At 50.8% G+C, this 21,694-nt stretch overlaps 1 protein-coding gene across 3 annotated transcripts; it reads right to left on the reverse strand.

Annotated features, from left to right (window-relative positions):
- Window positions 1-1,355: 1,355 nt before the first annotated feature.
- Window positions 1,356-19,233, reverse strand: E2F6 (E2F transcription factor 6). 3 transcript variants are annotated; one of them, XM_054727918.1, is made up of 8 exons: window positions 18,922-19,233; window positions 18,075-18,148; window positions 13,087-13,141; window positions 8,534-8,750; window positions 6,856-7,011; window positions 5,322-5,436; window positions 3,480-3,630; window positions 1,356-1,962 (listed from the first exon to the last, which is right to left on the reverse strand). In XM_054727918.1, the coding sequence occupies exons 3-8, from the start codon at window positions 13,127-13,129 to the stop codon at window positions 1,925-1,927; spliced, it is 720 nt and encodes a 239-aa protein (XP_054583893.1). In that variant the 5' UTR covers window positions 13,130-13,141; window positions 18,075-18,148; window positions 18,922-19,233; the 3' UTR covers window positions 1,356-1,924. The 3 variants fall into 3 exon arrangements, with proteins under 3 accessions (XP_054583893.1, XP_054583891.1, XP_054583892.1); XM_054727916.1 differs by lacking the exon at window positions 18,075-18,148 and having other exon boundaries at window positions 18,922-19,089; XM_054727917.1 differs by lacking the exons at window positions 1,356-1,962; window positions 3,480-3,630; window positions 18,075-18,148 and adding an exon at window positions 3,638-3,686 and having other exon boundaries at window positions 18,922-19,089.
- Window positions 19,234-21,694: the final 2,461 nt, after the last annotated feature.

The raw sequence follows: 21,694 nt of genomic DNA on the forward strand, positions 1-21,694 counted from the left end.
CCTCGGAAGGGGGTGAAGGGCAGGAAGGGACAGTGCCCAGACGGCAGCGCTGGCGGCACGCGGGGAAGGCAGGGCTGGGAGCTAGCTCGGGGCTGCAAAAGCAGCTGTAAGAAGACACACCGGACACCGGGAGATGGAGAACATTCCTTTATAGCACACGTCTATGGTTACAAAGAGCTTTGTTCACATGATCTCTTTTACCCTCGGACCAATCTGTAAAGCTGACACGTGTCACATTTCGCGAGTACGGAACTGCTGCTCAGAAACCTTTGGCCATGCTTCCTTTGTTGGTTGTTGGGGAGACTACCTTCCTTACCCCCACCCCCCATTCCTTCTCAGGAAAGGCCTTTTCTTCCTGTCTCCCCTTCAACACAGATGCTAGGGCCTCTCCTCTTCCCCTGTTGTCCCCGTTAGATCAGCGCTCACCAACCGGTGGTCCGTGAGGTCCGAAAGGTTGGTGACCGCTGCGTTAGATGACCCTCCTCAGGGTTCTGGCCTCACATATAGACCGACAGCTGTCAGTTCTACTTTGCAGCCCCAATCTTCTCACTGAGACCGGACCTATATATACTCCTGCTTAAGTCCCACACGGAGCACTCCCAGCAGTCCAGGCCTGGAGAGAAAGCCGGGGGGGGGGGGGGGGGATCCGGGGGGGGGGAGGAGGCCACGTGCACGGGGCACAGGGAAAAGCCACTGGAGTGCAGAGGTATGTGCATCCTAAGCAGTCAGCACTATTTTTCAATATTTTGATTCCTATTTTAAACCTTTTTATACATGATCTTAATTTCAAGTTGCTTCCAATTTTTCTTTGAAAGCAAGAGACGTTTAAAATATAAATCTGAGTGATGCTCATAAGATCCTGTATGGCAGACAAGCCACGGATGTTGTCTAATTTTACAGTCCACTCACTTGCGGGCTTGTTCAGCTACTGAGCACGTGTATGGCAGGCACTGTGCCAGGCTCTGGGCGGAGCGATACTGAAGACACAGGCCTTCCGGGAGCTCAGTCTCATGGTAACTCGAGTGAGCGGAGGCACAGGTGGCACTGATTTACCAGTGAGGTAGACATCGCTAGGTACCTGGAGAAGGGCCTGGAGCGGGCGAGAGGGCAGGGGACAACTAAGGCCTAAACGCCGCTCTGAGCGAGGAGCGAGGCTGCAGAGGAGCATCACAAACCTGCTGGCTAAGAGCTCAGAATAGCGGCCGGCTGCCACGTCACCGAGTTCCTGTCTCACGCTCATTAAGCCACTACCTGATGGTCTTTCCACACTTGTCCCTGAAGGTGTGCTCAGACACAGTCACTGCAGGTAGCCTGAACGGCCCCCCCCCACAGGGAATCACACTGAAACTCTAATTAAACCATGATCTTTACGTTCAGAGGATTCGAATAAGTTACAGATACCACAGATTAGAGAATCTGTTAATTTCCATATATACATGATTTTGGCTGTACACTGGCGAAGAGACTCACTGAGACGCACATAAGCAATCTAAGCATTATACAGATATGTACAAAGACGTCACAGTTAGATGCGTGTGCACGCCCACCCACTGCGCAGCAGCTAATGCAGACGTGACCTCGTGTAAGGCAACTGCTCTTGTGATGACGACACATGATCCTTGAAGGGAGGCAGTCCACGCAGGACTGACCGTCTCGGGGTGAGTGAGACTCTTTGAGGAAGGGACTTCAGTGGCAGGACATCTAGGTCACTGACAAAAGGCAGTCAAGTATAAAAAGAGTTGTTTTTGACTGTGGAAACCACAAGAGTCCCGGAACCTCAGTAGCGAGCCACTCAGAGACACTACTGGCCTTGGTGCTGCCGCCTGAGGGGGACTTCACAGTGACCGATCGCTAGGACCAAACTCGATGCGTCACCATCCACGCGGCGCTCCAAAGCCACTCAACACACGGGCACCAACTCCCATCAGTCACTCACTCCACTTTGCTGTGGAGGATTTTCTTCTGAAAAATAACAAACACAAAAGGAATTCTTCTAACGAGGGTTTAAAAAGCAACCAGGTAACAGAGCACACAATTCAACTGCAGAAAAAAGATGGAAGAACCCTGGTCAAGCCCATGTGAATGGCCTGAGGCTGCCGTTCCAAGTCCCAAGAACACACTGGAAGGCACATGGACGCGCGAGCACGCGCCCGAGACTGTGGACAGCCTTCTCCAGCCAGAGACCTCTCCCAGCTGGTTCACACGGGACAACCACGACCCCAAGATTTTACTCTCATCAAAGCCACACGGAGTGTAACTGTCAAGTTGTTCGAATACGTTCTCCCAGGCAGTGGGTTGCTTTCATATTTCTGATGCTTTCCTTTGCTGTGCAAAACTTTTTAGTTTGATGTAGTCCCATTTATTTATTTTTTTAGTTTCCCTTCCCCAAGATAGATCAGAAAAAATATTGCAACGTGAAATGTCCGAGATTTTACTATGTTTTCTTGTAAAAAAAATTTTTTTTATAAATACATTTTATTGATTTTTTACAGAGAGGAAGAGAGAGGGATAGAGTTAGAAACATCAATGAGAGAGAAACATCAGCTGCCTCTTGCACACCCCCTACTGGGGATGTGCCCGCAACCAAGGTACATGCCCTTGACCGGAATCGAACCTGGGACCCTTGAGTCTGCAGGCCGACGCTCTATCCACTGAGCCAAACCGGTTTCGGCTCTTGTAAAATTTTTATGGTTGCGTCTAACATTCTCCCAACACCATTTACTGAAGAGACTATAGTCTTTACCTCATTGTGTGTTCTTGCCCCCTTGTCAAAATTCTTTTTAAAAAATGTATTTTTTTATTGATTTCAGAAAGGAAGAGAGAGGGACAGAGAGATAGAAACATCAATGATGAGAGAATCACTGATTGGCTGTCTGCTGCACGCCCCCTACTGGGGATGGAGCCCACAACCAAGGTACATGCCCTTGACAGAAATCGAACCCAGGACCCTTCAGTCCACAGGCCGATGCTCTATCCACTGAGCCAAACTGGCTAGGGCACCCTGGTCAAGTGTTAATTGCCCATGAAGGTGTGACTTTACTTCTGGGCTCTGTCCCGTCCCGCTGACCCATGTGCTTTGATGCCAGTCCAGGCTGTTGTGATTACCATGGCCTTGAGGTCACACTACCCGATACCAAGCAGTGCGGTTCCTCCAACTGTGTTCTTTCTCAAGATTGCTGTACCTTTCAGCGTCTTTGCGGTTCCATGTAACTTTCTGGATTGTTTGCTCTGGTTCTGAGAAATGCACCAATGGTGTTTTGATAGGAGTTGCGTTGAATCTATAGATTGCTTTGGGTAGTATTGGCATTTTAACTATGTTAATTCTTCTTATCCATGAACACAGTATATGCTTCCACTTATCTGTATCCTCAATATTGTTCCAGAAACCTATATAATTTTATTAAGCAACATCACCCAGATACAATTTAAAAATCACTAGAACCTTACATTTCCCTAGGCCAGAAAACCGGCGCGCTTACCTTTGTCAGGCTTTTTTGAGTGTTTGCTTTTCTTAGCTGCCGAGGGCCCTGCACCTTCAGAGCCCTTCCTGCCGGAGCGACCCTGCTCCACTTCACACAGGTAGACGTCGATGGGCCCCTTGGTGCTCCGTATGTGCACCGTGATGGAGTCCTGGCAAAGACACGCAAACGTCAGCGTCAACCGGAGGATCCCAACGGTACCTTCACCTACTGGACAGAACGGCCAGTGTCAGGGGGCGTTTCTAGACGTGTAAACCCAGAGAATGCCCTTCGGTTGGAGGAAACCATGACTAAGTGTTTGCGGCATTACATCCACTGGCCACGTCACATTAAAACGGCTTCTGGATCACAGCAACTGGCTCCAGAGCCATCGCGCACTGAGCGCGCCTGTGCTCCAGAGCCCACCTCTCCCCGCAGGGCTGACCGGCCCCTTCCAGGCATCTGCACGGGAGCCACGCCCAGCGTCTTGATGACAGACAAACCGAGAGTCCCTGTGGTCTCGGGTGATGAGGGTGTTTCGAGCTGCAGACCACTGAAGAGCTATCTGACAGACCATTCTTTGGTCCACTTGAAAAAGACGCTGAGATCAAGACAAAATATACCTCATGCCATGTAAGCCTCTGGAATCCATGAGCTGTCAGGAAGCTGGAGCTTCTACAGAGAATCCTGCTATTTCTCAGGGAACAGCTCCCGTTAGAAGCGGTTCCTTTGTTCTGACTGGGAGTGGGTTCGACTGTACGTCTCTCTCCTCCCGTCCGTGCGGTGGGCCGGGGCTGGGTCCCGCGGCAGCACTGCCCCTGCCGCACAGCCCGGATCTCGGAGCAGAGCCCCGGGAGAGGCCGCGCGGCAGCCTCAGGACCACGTGACCACGTGCCGCCCTTCCTACAGCCTCCGGGCCCACAGGCAGCTGGAGAGCACCGGCACCCACGGGGACAGTGCCTGCTGGGGACAAGGAAGTGGGTGTTGTCCTCCTCCCTACAGCGAGGCAAATCCCCACGGCATCACTGAGCACCAGGGCCTGCCAGCCTGGCAGAGCCGACGGTCTGTCCCAGGAACGGCCGCACTCCTTGGTTGACTCCGTCCTTACCCAGCACCCTTCCGACGACAATCACCCTCAATACACACGTCCCTGCGAGGGGAGGAGTGTGCTGAGCACTGGCAGCTGGAGAGAGTAATATTTTCATTCACGGGGCAACTGTACTTTCCATTTTTACTGTCTAACATAACAGTCTAGTTTCCTCACCCGTCTTTTGAGTTGGGTTAGTGCCGTGGTCGGCAAACTGCGGCTCGCGAGCCACGTGCGGCTCTTTGGCCCCTTGAGTGTGGCTCTTCCACAAAACAACACGGCCTGGGCGAGTCTATTTTGAAGAAGTGGCGTTAGAAGAAGTTTAAGTTTAAAAAATTTGGCTCTCCAAAGACATTTCAATCGTTGTACTGTTGATATTTGGCTCTGTTGACGAATGAGTTTGCCAACCACTGGGTTAGTGAATTAATTCCCTAGAGCCTTGGCTGACACCAGATTTCCTTCTGGAACTTCAAGACTTCAGCCAATTCCTGGTGATTCCTCTAAGAGGCTTATAGCCCAACAGCTAAGAAGACTCTGAAGACGAACGCTCTGGTTGAAGTCTGGTTGTTTCTTACTCTGACCGCGAGGAAGTTCATTCATCTTTCTAGGCTTCAGGTTCCTCGTGGTGAGCTTGCTGTGCAATTTCAGTGAAAGTGTGTACAGGGCCTTGAGCAGGACCAGTGTGCGTGCGAGGCCACACAGTGAGGCTGCCAAGAAGCACGCCTCAGCAGGTGCCCCTCCCGCGTGAAGTCCCCTTACAAATGCAGGTCACCTACCTCTCTGGGGGCCGGGACGTCCAGTCTGGTCTCCGCCGGGGCTTTCACTGCGATCACAATCTGCTCGTGGAAGGCGCGGATGCTGTGGATGTCTTGGTACGTCACGTACGCGAGCGTGAAAACCAGTCAAGGATCTGCAGGGGTCGGCTTTGCGGGGAGGTAACTTAGCTCTTGTAACACAGGAATGCGAGTGGAATGTTAGAACATTACAAACAATTAAGGGGGCAGTTGGCAAAAAATACTTTCATACATAATTCGTATTTCATGACTTAGTGTTTTACATTTGTAACTCAACTTAGAGTTCCTTTAAACTGTACTATTGTGATTCTGACGACAATTTCTGGAGAAAAATATTAATAAAGACAAACACAACTCAAAGGTATCAAGTCCACCCACCCAAACCCATTCCCTATTCACTGCTAGAACTCACTCTCAGAACCTCTAGGGAAAATTATTCAGAGTTTAAGGGATGAGAACACCTTAAAATAAAGGTGGAAAAATCTGTAAAAAGTAGAAACAGCCCAGCCGGTATGGCTCGGTTGTTGTCAACCTATGAACCAGGAGGTCACGGTTCAGTTCAGGTCAGGGCACATGCCTGGTGCATGCAGGAGGCAGCCGATCAAGGATTCTCTCTCACTGATGTTTCTATCTTTCTCTCCCTGTCCCTTCCTCTCTGAAATCAATAAAAAATATATTTTTAAAAAAATAGAATCAACTTAGAGAATATAGTTTTTCAAGATTAGCACCTACTTATGGGATTTCTTGTCCAACTACCTGAATTTTTGTACCTGGTTACTGTGTTGAGTAAAATTATAACAATTGTGCGTTTTACTGGGTTACCCAGCATTCTTTTTTACTCCACAGACCTCCTGAGTGTAGTAATGTTAGCAATGTCTTTCCTTTTTATAGCTACTGAACAGCAGCCCAGACTGCTGTCGAGTTTACATAAATTGGAAGCACAGACAGCTCAGTCGCTAACACCTCCCCAAGGTGCTACCAAGGGAAGCCAGCAGCAAACAGCTCAGGAGACCAAAGATCAGCTGCAGACAAGCCTCCCTCTGATCCAGACACTGAGCTTGAGAATGCTGACACTCACTGCCTCAGCCTTGTGGCCTGGAGCGCAGTCCAGGTGCCATTTCAATGGCCACTCATTCCATTTCAGAAGTAAATGTGATGGAGAAGTTAGGGGAAATAGGCCTTCACAGAAGCCAACAAGTCTTTTACCTTATATTACAGTGGCCAGGCTCCGAAAGGGAACAAGAATGCCCACTAGTTTAAGTGCAATGTCAAACTTGGCACCTTACTGCACGGCTTAGGCCAGGATTAGCATTCACCGGAACAATTGCCACACCGAGCAGCTACAGGCCAGGATGTTATTAGGCTACATGACTAAACCTTTACTCACTTTAACTTCTAAAAATCCAATTTTGTTTCTTAACTATATGGAATACCCCCCCCCCCCCCAACCTGACGACTAATGAAGGGAGCGCTCTGGAAGGAGACAGCTTCGGAGAGGCACAGAGCTAAAGGATATCTTTCATTGTCTTTGTCATCTGTCAACTCGAACAGCTGCTGAGCACAATCCTTAATCAACTCGTCCAGAGCCTCTTCCATGGCCGACAGGTCGGACAGCTCCTCCCGCAGCTTCTTCTGCTGGGGCACTGCTCCGAAGTTGTTGAGATCGGTTCCTCTTGAAAAGCATCGGACAAGACCACCGTCAGCCACAGGCAGGAGCCGGCAGAATGCTGCAGACTGGTTCCCGCCTTCCCCAAACGTTTCCATCAGCGCTTCCCACAGGACACACTCTGACTTCTCCTCTGCCCTCCCTTATTCTAGATCGCCATTCTCCTCCCTCCACATAGACTGGGTTTTGTCCCATTTCTAGTCCCTTTCACAGGGACTTAAACACATCATAACCCTACGGAGAGCTTGATGAAGAGGCAGGCAGGCTCACTGAAATGGCCACTGAAATAGGAGTCAACAGAGCCGGTAAGCTCAGCTCTGGTGCACACAGCCTGGCTTTGCCAAGTTAGGGCCTCTGAGTCCTAGTTCCTGCATGAGAAACACGCACTGGCTACAGGACAGCTCCTCTGCTCAATGCTCCAGTCTGCGTTCTTCCCTGTTGTGCATATGATATCTAGTCCTACCTGAATACAGTGATTATGTTCATTGTTCTTAAAAAACTTCCTTTATTATTGTCTAACCTAATATATGACCTGAGCAACAACCGCTCTTTTCTTCTTCAAGCTTAATGAAATAAAGACAGAAGAGACTGCTACCACTATTTCTCCTTGCTAGCTTTCAACCCGATTCCCATTAGTGATTCAGAACACAACTATTACCGCCCCCCGTGCTGTTTAATGTTATTTAGTAAGCACATTCAAATTAGAATTCAATCTGCATTTCCGTACTACTGAAAACCCCACCTCCTTTATAAACCCTTCTCCTAATAACCTTTGATTACTTAGTGTCATTTTATGCTCTTTGTTGGTAGCTTCACTTGCCTGAAAGATCTCTATGTGCTTACATGCTGGACTGTTTCCTCCTGTATGCTTAGAACTCGTCCCCAAACCACCTGCCTACGTAAGCCTAACAGCTTTATTCTCACGTGCATGTAAACCCGCCCCCCAACATACACCCCAGTCTGCCTACATCTGTGTGGTAAGGTCCTCCTTCATGTGCTCCTTCCTCATCACATGTTGTCTTTAGCAACTGCCTTTTCGACATTAAGTCCACCCTTTTCCATTGAGGGCCATGAGCTTCTAAGTGTGATCCATCGCCTATCCGCATCATCCTCACAGGGCGGGGGGGGGGGGGGGGGGGCTGACACTCTCCTCCAGAGCAGCGATCACAGCCCTGGGCTCTCAGTGTCTATTACACTATATGCAAGAACCACTGTGTTACAAACTCACCTGACTCCCCCTGATATGAGTCATCAGTATGAACTGAAGAAATACTTTGAAAAGTGAGTATCTTAAAACCAATCATATTCCATTTAACTTATCCATAATATCCTATTGTCTATGACTCTTAAGTAGGAAAAAATAGCTATATATTTTGTGGGACAACGTACAAAGATTTTATAGAATGCCTTTTCTAACAGACGTCAAGTTTTCTTTCATGGAACACTGCTGATATCCGGTTTGTTTTAAGCATGGCATTGTCACCTAATGAGAAGGAAAAAAGCCATGAAAAATTTGAAGCCAACTCACATCCATCGAATGTGGTTCTTAGATTTTTTTTCAACCAGGTCGATGCCATCTAAGACATTGGTGATGTCATACACTCTTCGTTTCCGTACTCCCAGTTTTGTTGCAACCTTGTTTAAGTCAAGAATACCCCCAGGAGCATTTCTGACAAGATCCATAAATTTCCGAGTTAAATAAACCAGTGATACATCAAACCGGGGTGTCTTCACTTTTAGAGTTTCTGGGAAACAAAACAAACCCATTTGTAAAATTTTAAATATCATTTCTTTCTAAACTCATTAAAAATAATATATTTCCTCTTGATTAGTAAGCACAGACACCTACAGAAATTCTGTACACTGATCAAATCAGAGCTAATTTTTATGGAAGATTTATGAAACAGATTTCTCAAAGGGAATAAAAATTAGCCTCTCCCAGGTAACAAAAGGCTTTAGACCAAGCATGTCAAACGCGCGGCCCACAACGAATATTTTTGCTGCCCAGCCAATATAACAGTACATAAGAAACGTTTTAATAAAAATTTCATAACTTTGTTTTTACAATAATGCCAATTATTTTCAATAAAACTGGAAAAGGATATTTTCTACTAATGACTGATGACTATAACCGTGTTGCATTCATTTCCCTTACGTGCCTTACGCGCAGGCGCACCATTTCTCCCCACCAATACCAGCAGCGAATATTTCAGCAGCCAATGGCCACGTCATTAGTCTTGGACTGACTTGTTTGGTGTGCACAACAGGAAATATTTCGCTTTCAGAGAACAAGAAAAATAGGTCTATTTGCGTGACGCTTATTAATTTGTGCAGTTATCCAGTGTCTGGTAAGTTAATGTTCAAGAAAAAATACTTATTTTTATTAAAATGTTCTATTATTTTATGTTAATGATGACTCACTTATTTCAGCCCTTTGTATTCTGCATGTCTCTATAGAAATAAACCTCCGTTTCTATGAAAATTGAAGCTTTTGGTTTTTTTGTGGCCCACATACACTCAAGCCTTATTTGGCCCCCATTAGCCTTTGAGTTTGACATGCTTGCTTTACACATAAAGGAGTATTTGAAGCATGCAACCCGTTTCCACTGGACATGTGAACTGTTAGAGGCTACTGCCAAAGTGGCGAGTCTGCATTTGTATCCACGCCATTCTAAGGAATGAAATTAGAAATGATTTTTAAATTAATTTTCTCACTTGGCTTTCAAGTTACGGAATTCTTTATAAAGCGAAGGCAGGCAGGAACCTGGCATTTTAAACTGTTTCACAAGATTCTGCACATGCTGCGGTGGAACCCTGTCTGATGAAGTTTTTGAAAGAGCTCAAACATTAGACTTCTATTAGGATAATTACGCTACACCTTGAGGAAAAGTGGCAGACCTGTCTTTTTTTATAATATTCACTGCCCCATATTAACAGATAAGTAAAGGGGGGGGGGGGAATCTCTTTAATTCTCTCACTTACCTACCTAATGTTTTTAGTTTTTCATACACACCTGTCCTTCCACATACCTACACACACGAGTGTGCCGATATATATATATAGCTTCTAAGAACACACATGGGAACACAGTTTTTCAGCACGCTCTCTAACTCAGCCGTGACCTCCTGCCTGGGGACCAATGCCTTTCTGCCCGAAGGCCATGAGCAGCAGGAGGACTCGGCACCACTGCTGTGGGGCTCACACAGTCAGCTGTTAGAGAGTGATCCTAAGCGTTCTCATCACAAGGAGAAATTTCTTTATTTTCTTTTAATTACATCTATGTGAGATGGTGAATGTTAAATAATCCGACTGCACAATCATTTCAATGCAGGGAAATCAAACCATCATGCTCCACACTTTAAACTTATGCAGTGACGATGCCAATTATTTTCAATAAAACTTGAAAGGGTATTTTCTATTAATGACTGCATGATATTTAATTCTTTATGGCTGGATCATATTTAACTGCATGGAATATTCACTTACTAATCCCAACACTGGAAATTCAGATTGTCTACAACTTGATGATTTTGTACAATATCTCCCTGTAGCTAAACTTTTAGATGCATCTTTCCTTTAGATAAATTACAAGATGTGAAACTGCTGCATAAAAGGGCGTTTTTAAAGGAATTTTGATATGTACTGATAAACCTGCTAGGAAGGCTGTGGATTTTACCTACTGAAGGCAGTGTGTGAAGACTTGCCAGAACTGAATGTTATAATTCTCTTCATCTTTCCCAATTTGATACTGAAAAAAAGTTCTTACGGTTTGGTGTGCAGAGGAAATAAATTTACAAATCACGTAGCTGTTCTAGTGTGGAGTATATGAGTTTTCTGTTTCTCTCCTTCCATAGCACACCAGTCAGCGTGCCTCAAAAGAAATATTCATACCAACTCAATCAGAAGCGCCCCATCCAGAACCGCTGCAATGGCGCACGCAGCTTAAAGAGCATGTGGTTATTCCAAGAACAAAAACACCTATTTTATAACATAAATGTCTCCTTTGTGCAGGCCATGCCTATACTTGAGATTAAACAGGCTTAAAAAAAATTTAAGTATAACTAGAAGAAAGTCACAATTCCACAATGAACCTTGGAAGATTACAAATTAGAAATTCTAACTTTAAAATCATACATTTCGCCCTGGCCAGTTGCAGGTACAATACTAAAAGGTTGTGGGTTCGATCCTTAGGGTGCATACAAGAGGCAACTGATCAATGTTTCTCTCTCACATTGATGTTTCTCTCTCTATCTCTAAAGTCAATAAAAAATAAACTAAAAGAAATAAAATAAAAACCATGCATTTAATTAAACTAGATTACTAGCAAGACATAGTATTATAAGCTCAGGACAAGTTTCCTATCATGTTAGTCCTTTTATAAAGAACAGACATTAGTTAACACCTATAACCTGATCGTGGCTGACGGGAGATGATGATTAAAAAGATCTCCACACGGAAAGCTTTCCGTCGTCTAGTACAGAACTCGATGGCAATGCCTGAGGAAGTGCTAGCGAGGCATCAGTTCCTTAGGGTGCAATAGAGCCGTGCCTGGAGGGGGAGCGGGGAAGCCTCCTAACAGGGAGATGTGGGAGCAGAGACCAGAAAGACGGGGAAGGGGACACACAGGGCAGAGGACAGAGCAGCGTCTGCGGACACAGCGCAGTGGCGTCGGCGCTGGGCGAGCCGCAGGGCGCTGGGCAGGGGAGCGAGAGGCGGCCTCCCCGGGCCTGGCCGTCCCCCTGTCCATCCCTCCTGCCTCGTTCCTTCCAGGGTGTGAGGTGGCTATAAACTTCACACAAACGAGTAAACCAAGTGGATGGGGAGTCGGGGCCTTCTCTGGAGGTAACAGAGCATCAGCGAGGGGTCAGGCTGAGTGACACCGCAGTCCCCTTTCTGCCCTAGAAAACCCCGGCAGCAGGGGCTGAGCCTGGGAGCGGGACCTAGGAGGCGGCTCTCCCCACGTCCGTTCGGGAGGACCTGAGCTGCAGGCAGCAGGGCAGCGCGGTGGTTAGACTGTGGGCTTCAGTCAGAGGCCACGTGGGGCTGAGCCAGCTCCTTAACCCCGCTGGGCCTCAGTTTACCGTCTCCACAATGAGGAACAACCCACACCTCACTGGGAGGGTTGCTGTGACCGTCCTTGCAGAGCTCACCCGGGCCGGTCTGGTGGAGCTCAAGGAATGCCAGACGCTCCGAAGCTGGCGGTGTGGGCAGAGGGGGGCGCCCCCAAGGTAAGACCCGAGACCAAGATGGCGAGATGACGGGGCTGAGGAAGACGTCAGGGACTCCCAGGCTCAGCCCCTGCTGCCGGGGTTTTCTAGGGCAGAAAGGGGACCGCGGTGTCCCTCAGCCTGACCCCTCGCTGATGCTCCGTTACCTCCAGAGAAGGCCCCGACTCCCCATCCACTTGGTTTACTCGTTTGTGTGAAGTTTATAGCCACCTCACTCCCTAGAAGGAACGAGGCAGGAGGGATGGACAGGGGGACGGCCAGGCCCGGGGAGGCCGCCTCTCGCTCCCCTGCCCAGCGCCCTGCGGCTCGCCCATCGCCGACGCCACTGCGCTGTGTCCGCAGACGCTGCTCTGTCCTCTGCCCTGTGTGTCCCCTTCCCCGTCTTTCTGGTCTCTGCTCCCACATCTCCCTGTTAGAGGCTTCCCAGCTCCCCCTCTAGGAAACCCTGGCGTGAGGGTTTCTGCCCGGGCGTCAGGTCCGCACTGTGCATCCAGTGACAACAGCACACGTGAAGGGGCAGCGAGCAGTGGGCACTCATACTGTTTCCGGGACGGGAGCGAGGGCACCGGCAGGCCCGCCCTTCCCCTGACCGACCGCCCAGGGCAGGGGCCAGAGGAGGGACAGGAAGGACAGGAAGGACAGGAGCCAGGAGGAAGGGCCTGTGGGAAGCGAGCAGAGCCTGCACGGGGCACCGGGCAGCCCTCCGCCCACATCCTCAGGAAACGCCGAGGTCACGTTTCAGTGCACAAATCATACATCTTAGTTAGTCTCTCCACTCATGTACATTTAAAAAGAAACACTTAAATCACAGTTCAAACTTCAAAGCCTAAATCCGATTCAAGAATCAACTTACTTCTCATGGATACATACTGTACATTATCTTCCAAATTAATCATTATTTTTGATGGCTGGAAAAAAGAAACAGAGAAATTTAACTCAGTAACTTAAAGACAACAATGCACATGAGCCGCATTTTACTGGAAAATATACAGGTTTTTTTCACTCTGGGGTAATAATTGGGTGTGAGAAAACCAGACATTAGTTAACACCTATAACTTGTTGCTTCTTCCAAATTCTATCTAGTCTAACTGTAACCACATCTGACAGTGTCGTAGATTTAACTTTGTAAAGTGGTTCAAGAGAGGAAGGAGGAGAGAGGATGAGGGAGAGGAAGTACGGATATGAGAACACGTTACTGAGCGGACATCAATTTGCGGACTCATCAGATGCTGCGGAAGAAAGAAACAGCAGAACCACCAGGACGCTGCTGAGGCTGGAGGGCTGGCCGAGGTGAAGGCACGTCTGGCAGTGAGTGCTCCCCGTGAGGGGCTCCCACAGACCACCCAGGCCTTTCCCAGGCAGCGTACAAGGAGCAGCACTTCCCCCGACGGGCACCACTGCGCGGCCCGGCACTACGCTGTGTGCGGATGAACCAAGGCTTCCTTCCTGTGATTCCTGAACAGCCAGGAAGTGGGGGCTCCACATCGCCGCGTCGCGTTTTATCGCTATTGAGAGACCGTGAGGGTTCACATAACCCTCAGACAACGCCGCGCGCAGGAGCCCACGTAAGCCGCATGCTTGGAACCGAGTACCAGGAGGTGGCTCCAGTCAGGCTGCGATCACCCAGGGGTAGCTCTCGTCTCCGCGGAAAAACTGGCCCCCAAGAGGCCCAGCGAAGCCGAGGTAGTTCTACGAGGTGCTCCCCGAGGGACAGGATTCCCAGGGCAGGGGACCCCGGGCGGAGCCCTGAAGGGATGCTAGCACCAGGCTTAACATGGGAGACCAGGAAAGCAGGCTAAGGAGTTTAGACTTCCCGTTACAAGCAGTGGAGGTCATCGCGGACTTCTGAACAGTAACAGGACATACTCAGCTCATGGTCTGGGACTAAGTATGGGAGGAGAAGCACCAGACGGGGGCCGGGGGCCTGAAGGTGAGCGGCTGCAAAGCTCTCTGCTGACGTGTTACCAGTTCCGGGCACCAGGGCTTCCATGCTGTCTATGACAGATGACAGCCTCTACTAACTAGTTAGCTCGATACGGGGTAATTCCACTGAGACAGAATTATGCTGTAAAAGTAACTGAGTGTTAGCGTTTACAGAAAAATGCAGACCTGCTGGGGTGCGCAAAATCCCTCCTCATCACCAGTCACTTAGCCCCAGATCACAGCATGCACCTCACCCGGGGGAGACTGGCGCTCCACACCCCGAAAGGCCCTTGTAAGGAAGGAAAAACGGTGACGAGGCGGAGCGGTGAGGGGCTGCCGCTGGAGCTGAGGAATAAGAGAGGCCCCTCTGGGTCACCCGTTCCCTTTTTATTTTGAAACCGTCTCGGCCTTCAGAAGAGGTGCAGCAATAGTGCTAAGAACTGCCACCTCCCGCCCTGGCCGGTGCGCTCAGCGGGTAGAGCGTCAGCCCCAGCACTGAATGCTCGAGGGCTCAATTCCCAGCCAAGGGCTCGTACTAGGGTTGCAGGTTCAATCCCTGGTTCCAGTCCAGGTTCGACCGGGAGGCAACCCATCGATGTGTCTCTCTCACATCAATGTCTCTCTCTGTCTCTCTCTCCCCCCACCCCTAAAAATCAATGGAAAACGTATTCTCATATGAGGATTGACCCCAAGAAATAAGTAGATAAAAAATAAAAAGCCACAGCCCTTTCACCCAAATACTCATTTTTTCACACTGACTTTATCGTGCTTTTTTCTCGGAACCGTCTGAGGGCACGCTGCAGCTGCCTAAGGAATTCCGTTGCCGCTCAGGGGCATCGTTCCCGTACACACCCAGTGCCATCACCGACAAGTCTGCTCAAGACCAAGCCGCCTTGGGAAAGAGCGGCAGGGAACCTGGACGCGCTGCTGCGGGAGGGGCATGCTGCGGGCAGCGGGAGCGGCGGCGGGGTCCTGGCTGTGCTGAGCCAGAGCCTCCGTGACAGCAGGTGACCGCGGCCATCTCACTAAGGAGACTGCCGGGCAAAGGGTGGGCGGTGGCACCTGCAGTTCACAGTGACATGTACGGAGGGAAGACCCGTTAAACTAAAAGGTAGTGACTTTAAACATTTTGAGCGTCTCCAGAAGCTAAAATTCATGACTTCCGAGAAAGAGCGAACCTAAGGCGCTGCCAGAACAGCCTGAAGGGGAAGGCGCGGGCAGGCCTGCACGCCTCCTGGTTAACGCCCCAGGGCGCGCCTGTCACACTAAGGTCCTTGAGAGTTCCAGGGGGGCCTCACAGACCCCACCCCCCAAAGTAAAGGTTTGTCTTGAAGAAATCTGTGGGTGGGACGCTGATCTACTGAGTGAACCACAAGTTTCAGTTTTTGACAGAACAAAACACTGCCAGCGTGGACTGAAAAGGCAGAGATGGTTCAAATGAAAACCGGACCCCACAATTCTGACAGGAGGCGGACCAGTTCCTGCTCTGTGACGCCATCTTCCTCATGGACGGGAGGCCGAGCAGCTGTCCTCTGTCCGGGGTGCGGGTCAGATGCCTGTGCCTTGCGTTTCACGGGCAGTCTAAAACCCGCTATCTTTACCTTCCCAGTACCTTTAGAAGGCAGCCTCAGAGGAATGCTCCCTCAGATCTCCATGGAGCCTGCCCAGGTGCCACCACAGATGTTGCTTCTAGTCCTGGCAACCCACCACTGTGGGGCAGCATCCGGTTCTACGCTTTTAAGGAAGTCCCACTGAGAGCTTACTCCGAGGTGACCCCCAGACGGGATGCCAAGGCAGAGCCAGCAGTAGCCACACCCCATGACTGACTGCCTAAGAACTGCCCTCCCACCCCGACCCCTCTCGCCTCGGTCCGGCCTATCGGTCCGGCCTATCGTCTCGCCTGGGAGCGTCCGAGGTGGGAAATGAACGAGGAGGCCGAGGCCGCCATCTGAGAATCACTGAGGATGACCGTGCACACAGCTCTCCGGGACCCGCACCTCCTGGGGGCGAGCCTGCCCATTCCGAGCTGCTTCACTGCGGCCCAAGTCCCACATCGAAAGACCTACCTTACAAATCTGAGATCTCAAAGAAAAAACAAATAAATAAAAGGTGAGTTTTAGGGGCTAACATCTTAAGCATTGCCTCCAAATTGGTTAAAAGTTTCTCGACACAGCTTTTCCTTTGTACCGGCTGCCTGTTGGGGAATATCCCTTTAAGAGCCCTTTGAAATATGCCTTTCTCCAAGGCAACTGTTTCCCTCCCTCTCTTAAATTTCCCCTGTTTTCCAACGTGTGGACTAAGTTCCACCTCCAACAACACTATTGTCTCCCTCCTCAAAACCCCGTGTCCAAGCCATGTACCCGGAGCACATCAAACACGCAGCCAGACACACCACGAACCTTTCACAGCAACACGCTTCTGTGCGTTGAATTATTAAATACTGCCGGTCCTTAGGCAGCTGAAAGGCACTGGGACAGGAGTGTGAATCAGCATCTTACGGACAGGAAAATAAACACACACACATCAGGCATTTGCCATTCACAGAGTCCCTGCTGCACTCACTCAGCGGCTATTTCCCGGACCTGTTGGTGAGGCACCAAACGTGCTGGACATTAACGGCGAATGGACAGTCACCGCACCCAGGCCCGAGAGCACACATTTCAAAGGGGGAGCAAGCCGGGAGCCGCGCTCACCCGGTGCTGAGCGGCCAGGGGAGCCTCAGACAGGGACCTATAAATCTAGACCCGAAGAACGGTGGGACCTAACAAGGAAACGTGTGTTCGGAAGAAAAACAACAGCTTTTTGGAAGGGGGATGTGGCCATGTGAGGGTCCAGAAGCATAAGGAGATGGATGAAAACTGGCAACACCAGCAGGAACGCTGGTTAGGAAGGCGCTGCAACTGTCTGAGAAACCGATGATGGCCAGGAGGGGCAAGTAGTGGTGATTCCTTTAACCAGACTGGAAGGTGGAGGGCCTGTTTGGAAAAGGCAAGGACGACGCTTAGGTCAGGAGCGTGGGAGCGTGGGCAATACGGCGAGTGTGCTGCCATTTACCGATTAGACAGGATTAGACAGGATATAGCAAACCTGCTGCCTGCTCAGCAAGAAGACGGTGAGTTAAATGTTAGATATGAGAGTTTCAAATCTGAGTCGAGATCTCTAGGAGACAGCTGAGAGGCTGTGAGCCAGCGGGCTCTGTAGATCCGGGAGTTACTGTGACCTGGTAACGGAAATGAACAGCGGGGAAGAATATCTAAGACTTCAGGGGTGTGCGTACCTTCTGATATTAAATGCAAAAATCAAGTGGTTTATCTATAGTGAGAGCGCAGAGCTTTTATCAGAGTCTCAAAGACGAAGATCATAGAGGGCAACAGACATCACGTCCCATCACGTCACGGGAGCGGTGGGGAATGACTTCCCACGCCAGGAGTCTGCAGAGGGTAGAAGACAGCCCTGAATGACACCAGCACGGAAGGAATGGGCAGCGCAGTGTGCAAAGGAGCACGGGCCAGCAGTCGATGGGGCACCGAGGTACGTGGTGTTCAAGAAGCCATTCAACAGTTGGAGAGTTTCCAACAGAAACAAGTCGTCCATCATATCAAAACGGCAGAGCTACGGAGGGCTACATCCTCCGGAACTAACAATGTTGTCTGCAACCTTGGTGAGAACAGCCCGAGAGCCGGGCGGAGGGCGGAGCCCCGGCAGCTGGTGAAGGTGGTAATGAGAGACAGAGCGGGTGGGCGCAGTGAATGCAAATCATTTCTTTCCCAGCAGGTCTGGCCATGAAGGGGAAGAGATGCAGAAGATGGGAGGATGGATGGAATTATGGGAAGGATCTCTAAAGGAGCAGTCAGGAGTTTATCACCTGGAATCAGACACAGTGAGGTCAAACCCAGGCTCTCCTACCTACGGCCTTACCCTGGGCAAGCCACGGCACACCTCCAGGTCTACTCTGGCAACTGTAAGACAGGAACCATCACCTCCTAGGGCTGCTGTGAGAAATGAAGTCAGAATGAATGTCCTTCAACTACTTCCGTGCACGGAGTCCCCCTGGGGACTGGGCCTACCGACCAGTTCTGGGGAGAAATCAGCAGAGAAATAGGAAACATGGGAGGAAATGGAAAATGAAGGGTTCACCCCAACCCTGAGAACCAAGGAGAGAAAAACACATCGCGTCTAGTCTAGAGCAAGAAGAAAGGGAATTAACCTTCTGCAGGAGAGGCGCCCCTTTTTCTCGGCCTGACAGGACGGAGAGAATGTGCTGAAGGTGGGGTGGGAAAGGTGGGAGTTTCCAGCAGAAACAGGTCGTCAGGCTGTTGAGGGGTTGCAGTCCAGCAGGAGAGGGGAGAGGCGGCGGGAGACAAACACGAGAGCTGGCAGGGGTGCACCGAGGTGCGGGGCAAGCAGGAAAGCAAGGCTTTCTAACGCAAAGTTGGGCCATTGTCCCCGCCACTGCTCTGCACCCCGAAGTGAGTGCCAAGGGGGCCGAGAGCACTTTGGAGAGTTCGTGCTCAAAGGAGGCGACGGGGTCTGGCGAAGGGCCGGTTTGGTGCACAGTCTGTCACGGGCGGGAAGCAGAGGGGACCGGGGTGCAGCCGCGGGCCCGGCCCCGGGGGGGGGGGGGGCGGCTCCCGATCCAGGAGACGCTCAGACCAGCTTCCCCGCGGAGGGACGGAGGCGGCCGAGCCTGGGACCCGACGCCCCCCGCCCTCCCTCCCCGCGCGGAGCCCCAGGCGCTCGGGACTCGGCCGTCCCGCGGACTCACCAGCAGGCCCTCCACGTTGATGGGGTCTCGGCACCGGCGGCGCACCGTCTCCTCGGCCGGGTCCACCAGCTCGCTGGGCAGCTTGCGCGCCGGCCGCTGCTGACTCATGCTGCCCCGCGGCCGCCCCGCGCCCGCGCCCCCCGCGAGTCTCCCGCCTTCTCCGGGGCGGGCCGCCCGCCGCCCCCACGCGCCGGCCCCGGAGCCAAGCTGGAGCAGCGCCGCGGGCTGTCCCGAGGCGCGCCGGGCCGGGCCGCGGACGGACCCGCACTGCCCACGGCCGCGGAGTCACAACGCGGGTTGGAGGAGAGCAGGGTCACCCACGGCTCCCTGGGCGCCCAGCCGCCATCTCCCCGCATGCGCAGTGCGCCGCCCCCAGTGCGCAGGCGCGCCGCCGCCGGAACGCCCCGCGCGCCAATCCTCTCCCAGAGGCCGGAGCCCGCGAAAACCCGGCGGCGGAATCCAGGAGAGGATGGCGAGGGCAAAGGAAGAGGTGGAGCTGGGATCCAGGGGAAGGGAACCGGGCAGGGGGTGGAGGGTGAAAGGGGTGGGGGTGGGGGAGCACACAGGGGCCGGGACACTGCAGTTGTTCCTCAGAATTATTTTATTTTTTTGTTAATCCTCACCTAAGGATATTTTTCCATTTATTTTTTATTTATTTTTAAATGTATTTTATTGGCTTTTTACAGAGAGGAAGGGAGAGGGATAGAGAGCTAGAAACACTGATGAGAGAGAAACATCGATCAGCTGCCTCCTGCACACCCCCCTACTGGGGACGTGCCCGCAACCAAGGTACATGCCCTTGACCGGAATCGAACCTGGGACCTTTCAGTCCGCAGGCCGACGCTCTATCCACTGAGCCAAACCGGTTAGGGCTTTCCATTGATTTTTAGAGAGTGTGGAAGGGAGGGGGAGACACACAGAGAAACATCGATATGAGAGAGTCATATCGATTGGTTGTCTCCCAGATCGAGCCTGCAACCCAGGTATGTATGCCCTTGACCTTGACTGGAATCGAACCTGGGGCCCTTCAATCTGCAGGCCAATGCTCTATCCATTGAGCAACACTGGCTAGGGCAGTTCCTTGGAATTCTTGACACTAAGGACAATAGGAACTGAAAATTCTGAGTGGGGCAGGGATGTTAATTTACTATTATTACTAGAGCCCCAGTGCACGAAATTCGTGCACAGGTAGGGTTCCTAGGCCTGGCCAGCGATCAGGGCCGATCTGTGGGGCGACTGGCAGAGCGATCGGGGGACCCCTGCTGGCACCCACCTTGGCTGGCCTGGGGCCTTTTGGGCTGGGCCAGCTCCTGCGTTGAGTGTCTTAGTGACCAGTCGTGCACATCATAGTGACCAGTCGTTCCACTGGTCATTCCGCCATTCGGTCGATTTGCATATTAGGCTTTTATTATATAGGATTTAAACAAAATTTTTTGTATTGTTGAATGTCCCCCATCCCCCGCCCCTGCCTTTACCCACCTCCACCCAGCACAGGAGATATTTATCTGAAGTTGGCACAATTTGACTCAATCTCAAATTCCAGGGGAGGAGATGGGTAAAGAGAACCCTTAAGATGTGTTTTCAAATCCTGGCCCCTTCTAAATGTACAAGACCTGAAGCAAGTTACTTAATTGCCCTGTGCCTCAGTTTCCTCCTCTGCTAAATGGGAATAATGACAGTACTTACCTCTAGGGTTGTTGTGAGGATTACATGAATTAATGACTACAGATTACTTAGAGCAGGAACCAGCACACGTTTGAAACAGAAAGGCATGGGATGCGGTAGGCACAGGGTGGAGGGCAGCATCTGAGCCAGGGGATTCGCAGAGGTTTCACTCACGTCGCCTGGGGTGGGGCAGGGAGCTTCTGGGGGAAGCCGTCTCCCCACTAGACCATAAACTTCTCGAGGTCAGAGGCATTCTCTAATTTTCACATCTCCAGCACACAGCACAGTGTCTGGCAAATAAAAGTGCTCAGTTTGCTAAATGGATGACTTGAAATAAAGGATACCTTAGGGCCGTGGTCGGCAAACTCATTAGTCAGCAGAGCCAAATATCAACAGGACAATGATTGAAATTTCTTTTGAGAGCCACATTTTTTAAACTTAAACTTCTTCTAACGCCACTTCTTCAAAATAGACTCACCCAGGCCATGGTATTTTGTGGAAGAGCCACACTCAAGGGGCCAAAGAGCCGCATGTGGCTCTCGAGCTGCAGTTTGCCGACCACGGCCCTAGGGGAAGTCTCTAGAAGGTTGGGTTTTGTTGCAGAATGGAGACTTTCCCAGAGCAGTTAAAGATGCTTTTAGCTCTAACCGGTTTGGCTCAGTGGATAGAGCGTGGGCCTGCGGACTGAAGGGTCCCGGGTTCGGTTCCGGTCAAGGGCATGTACCTGGGTTGCGGGCACATCCCCAGTGGGGGGTGGTGCAGGAGGCAGCAGATCAATGTTTCTCTCCCATCGATGTTTCTAACTCTCTGTCCCTCTCCCTTCCTCTCTGTAAAGAATCAATAAAATATATTAAAAAAATATATATGCTTTTACCGCCCGGCCAGCGTGACTCAGCAGTTGAGAGTTGGTCTGGTCAGGGCACATGCCTGGGTTAGGGCTCGATCCCCAGTGTGGAGTGTGCAGGAGGCAGCCAGTCAATGATTCTCTCTCATCATTGATTTTTCAATCTCTCTCTCCCTCTCCTTACCTCTCTGAAAATTCAATAAAAATATAAAAAAAAGAAAAAGATGCTTTTACCAACCAGAGTTTGGGAGAAGGCAAGCTCTG

Source organism: Eptesicus fuscus, chromosome 16 (genome assembly GCF_027574615.1).
Source record: "Eptesicus fuscus isolate TK198812 chromosome 16, DD_ASM_mEF_20220401, whole genome shotgun sequence".
Lineage (NCBI taxonomy): Eukaryota > Metazoa > Chordata > Mammalia > Chiroptera > Vespertilionidae > Eptesicus > Eptesicus fuscus.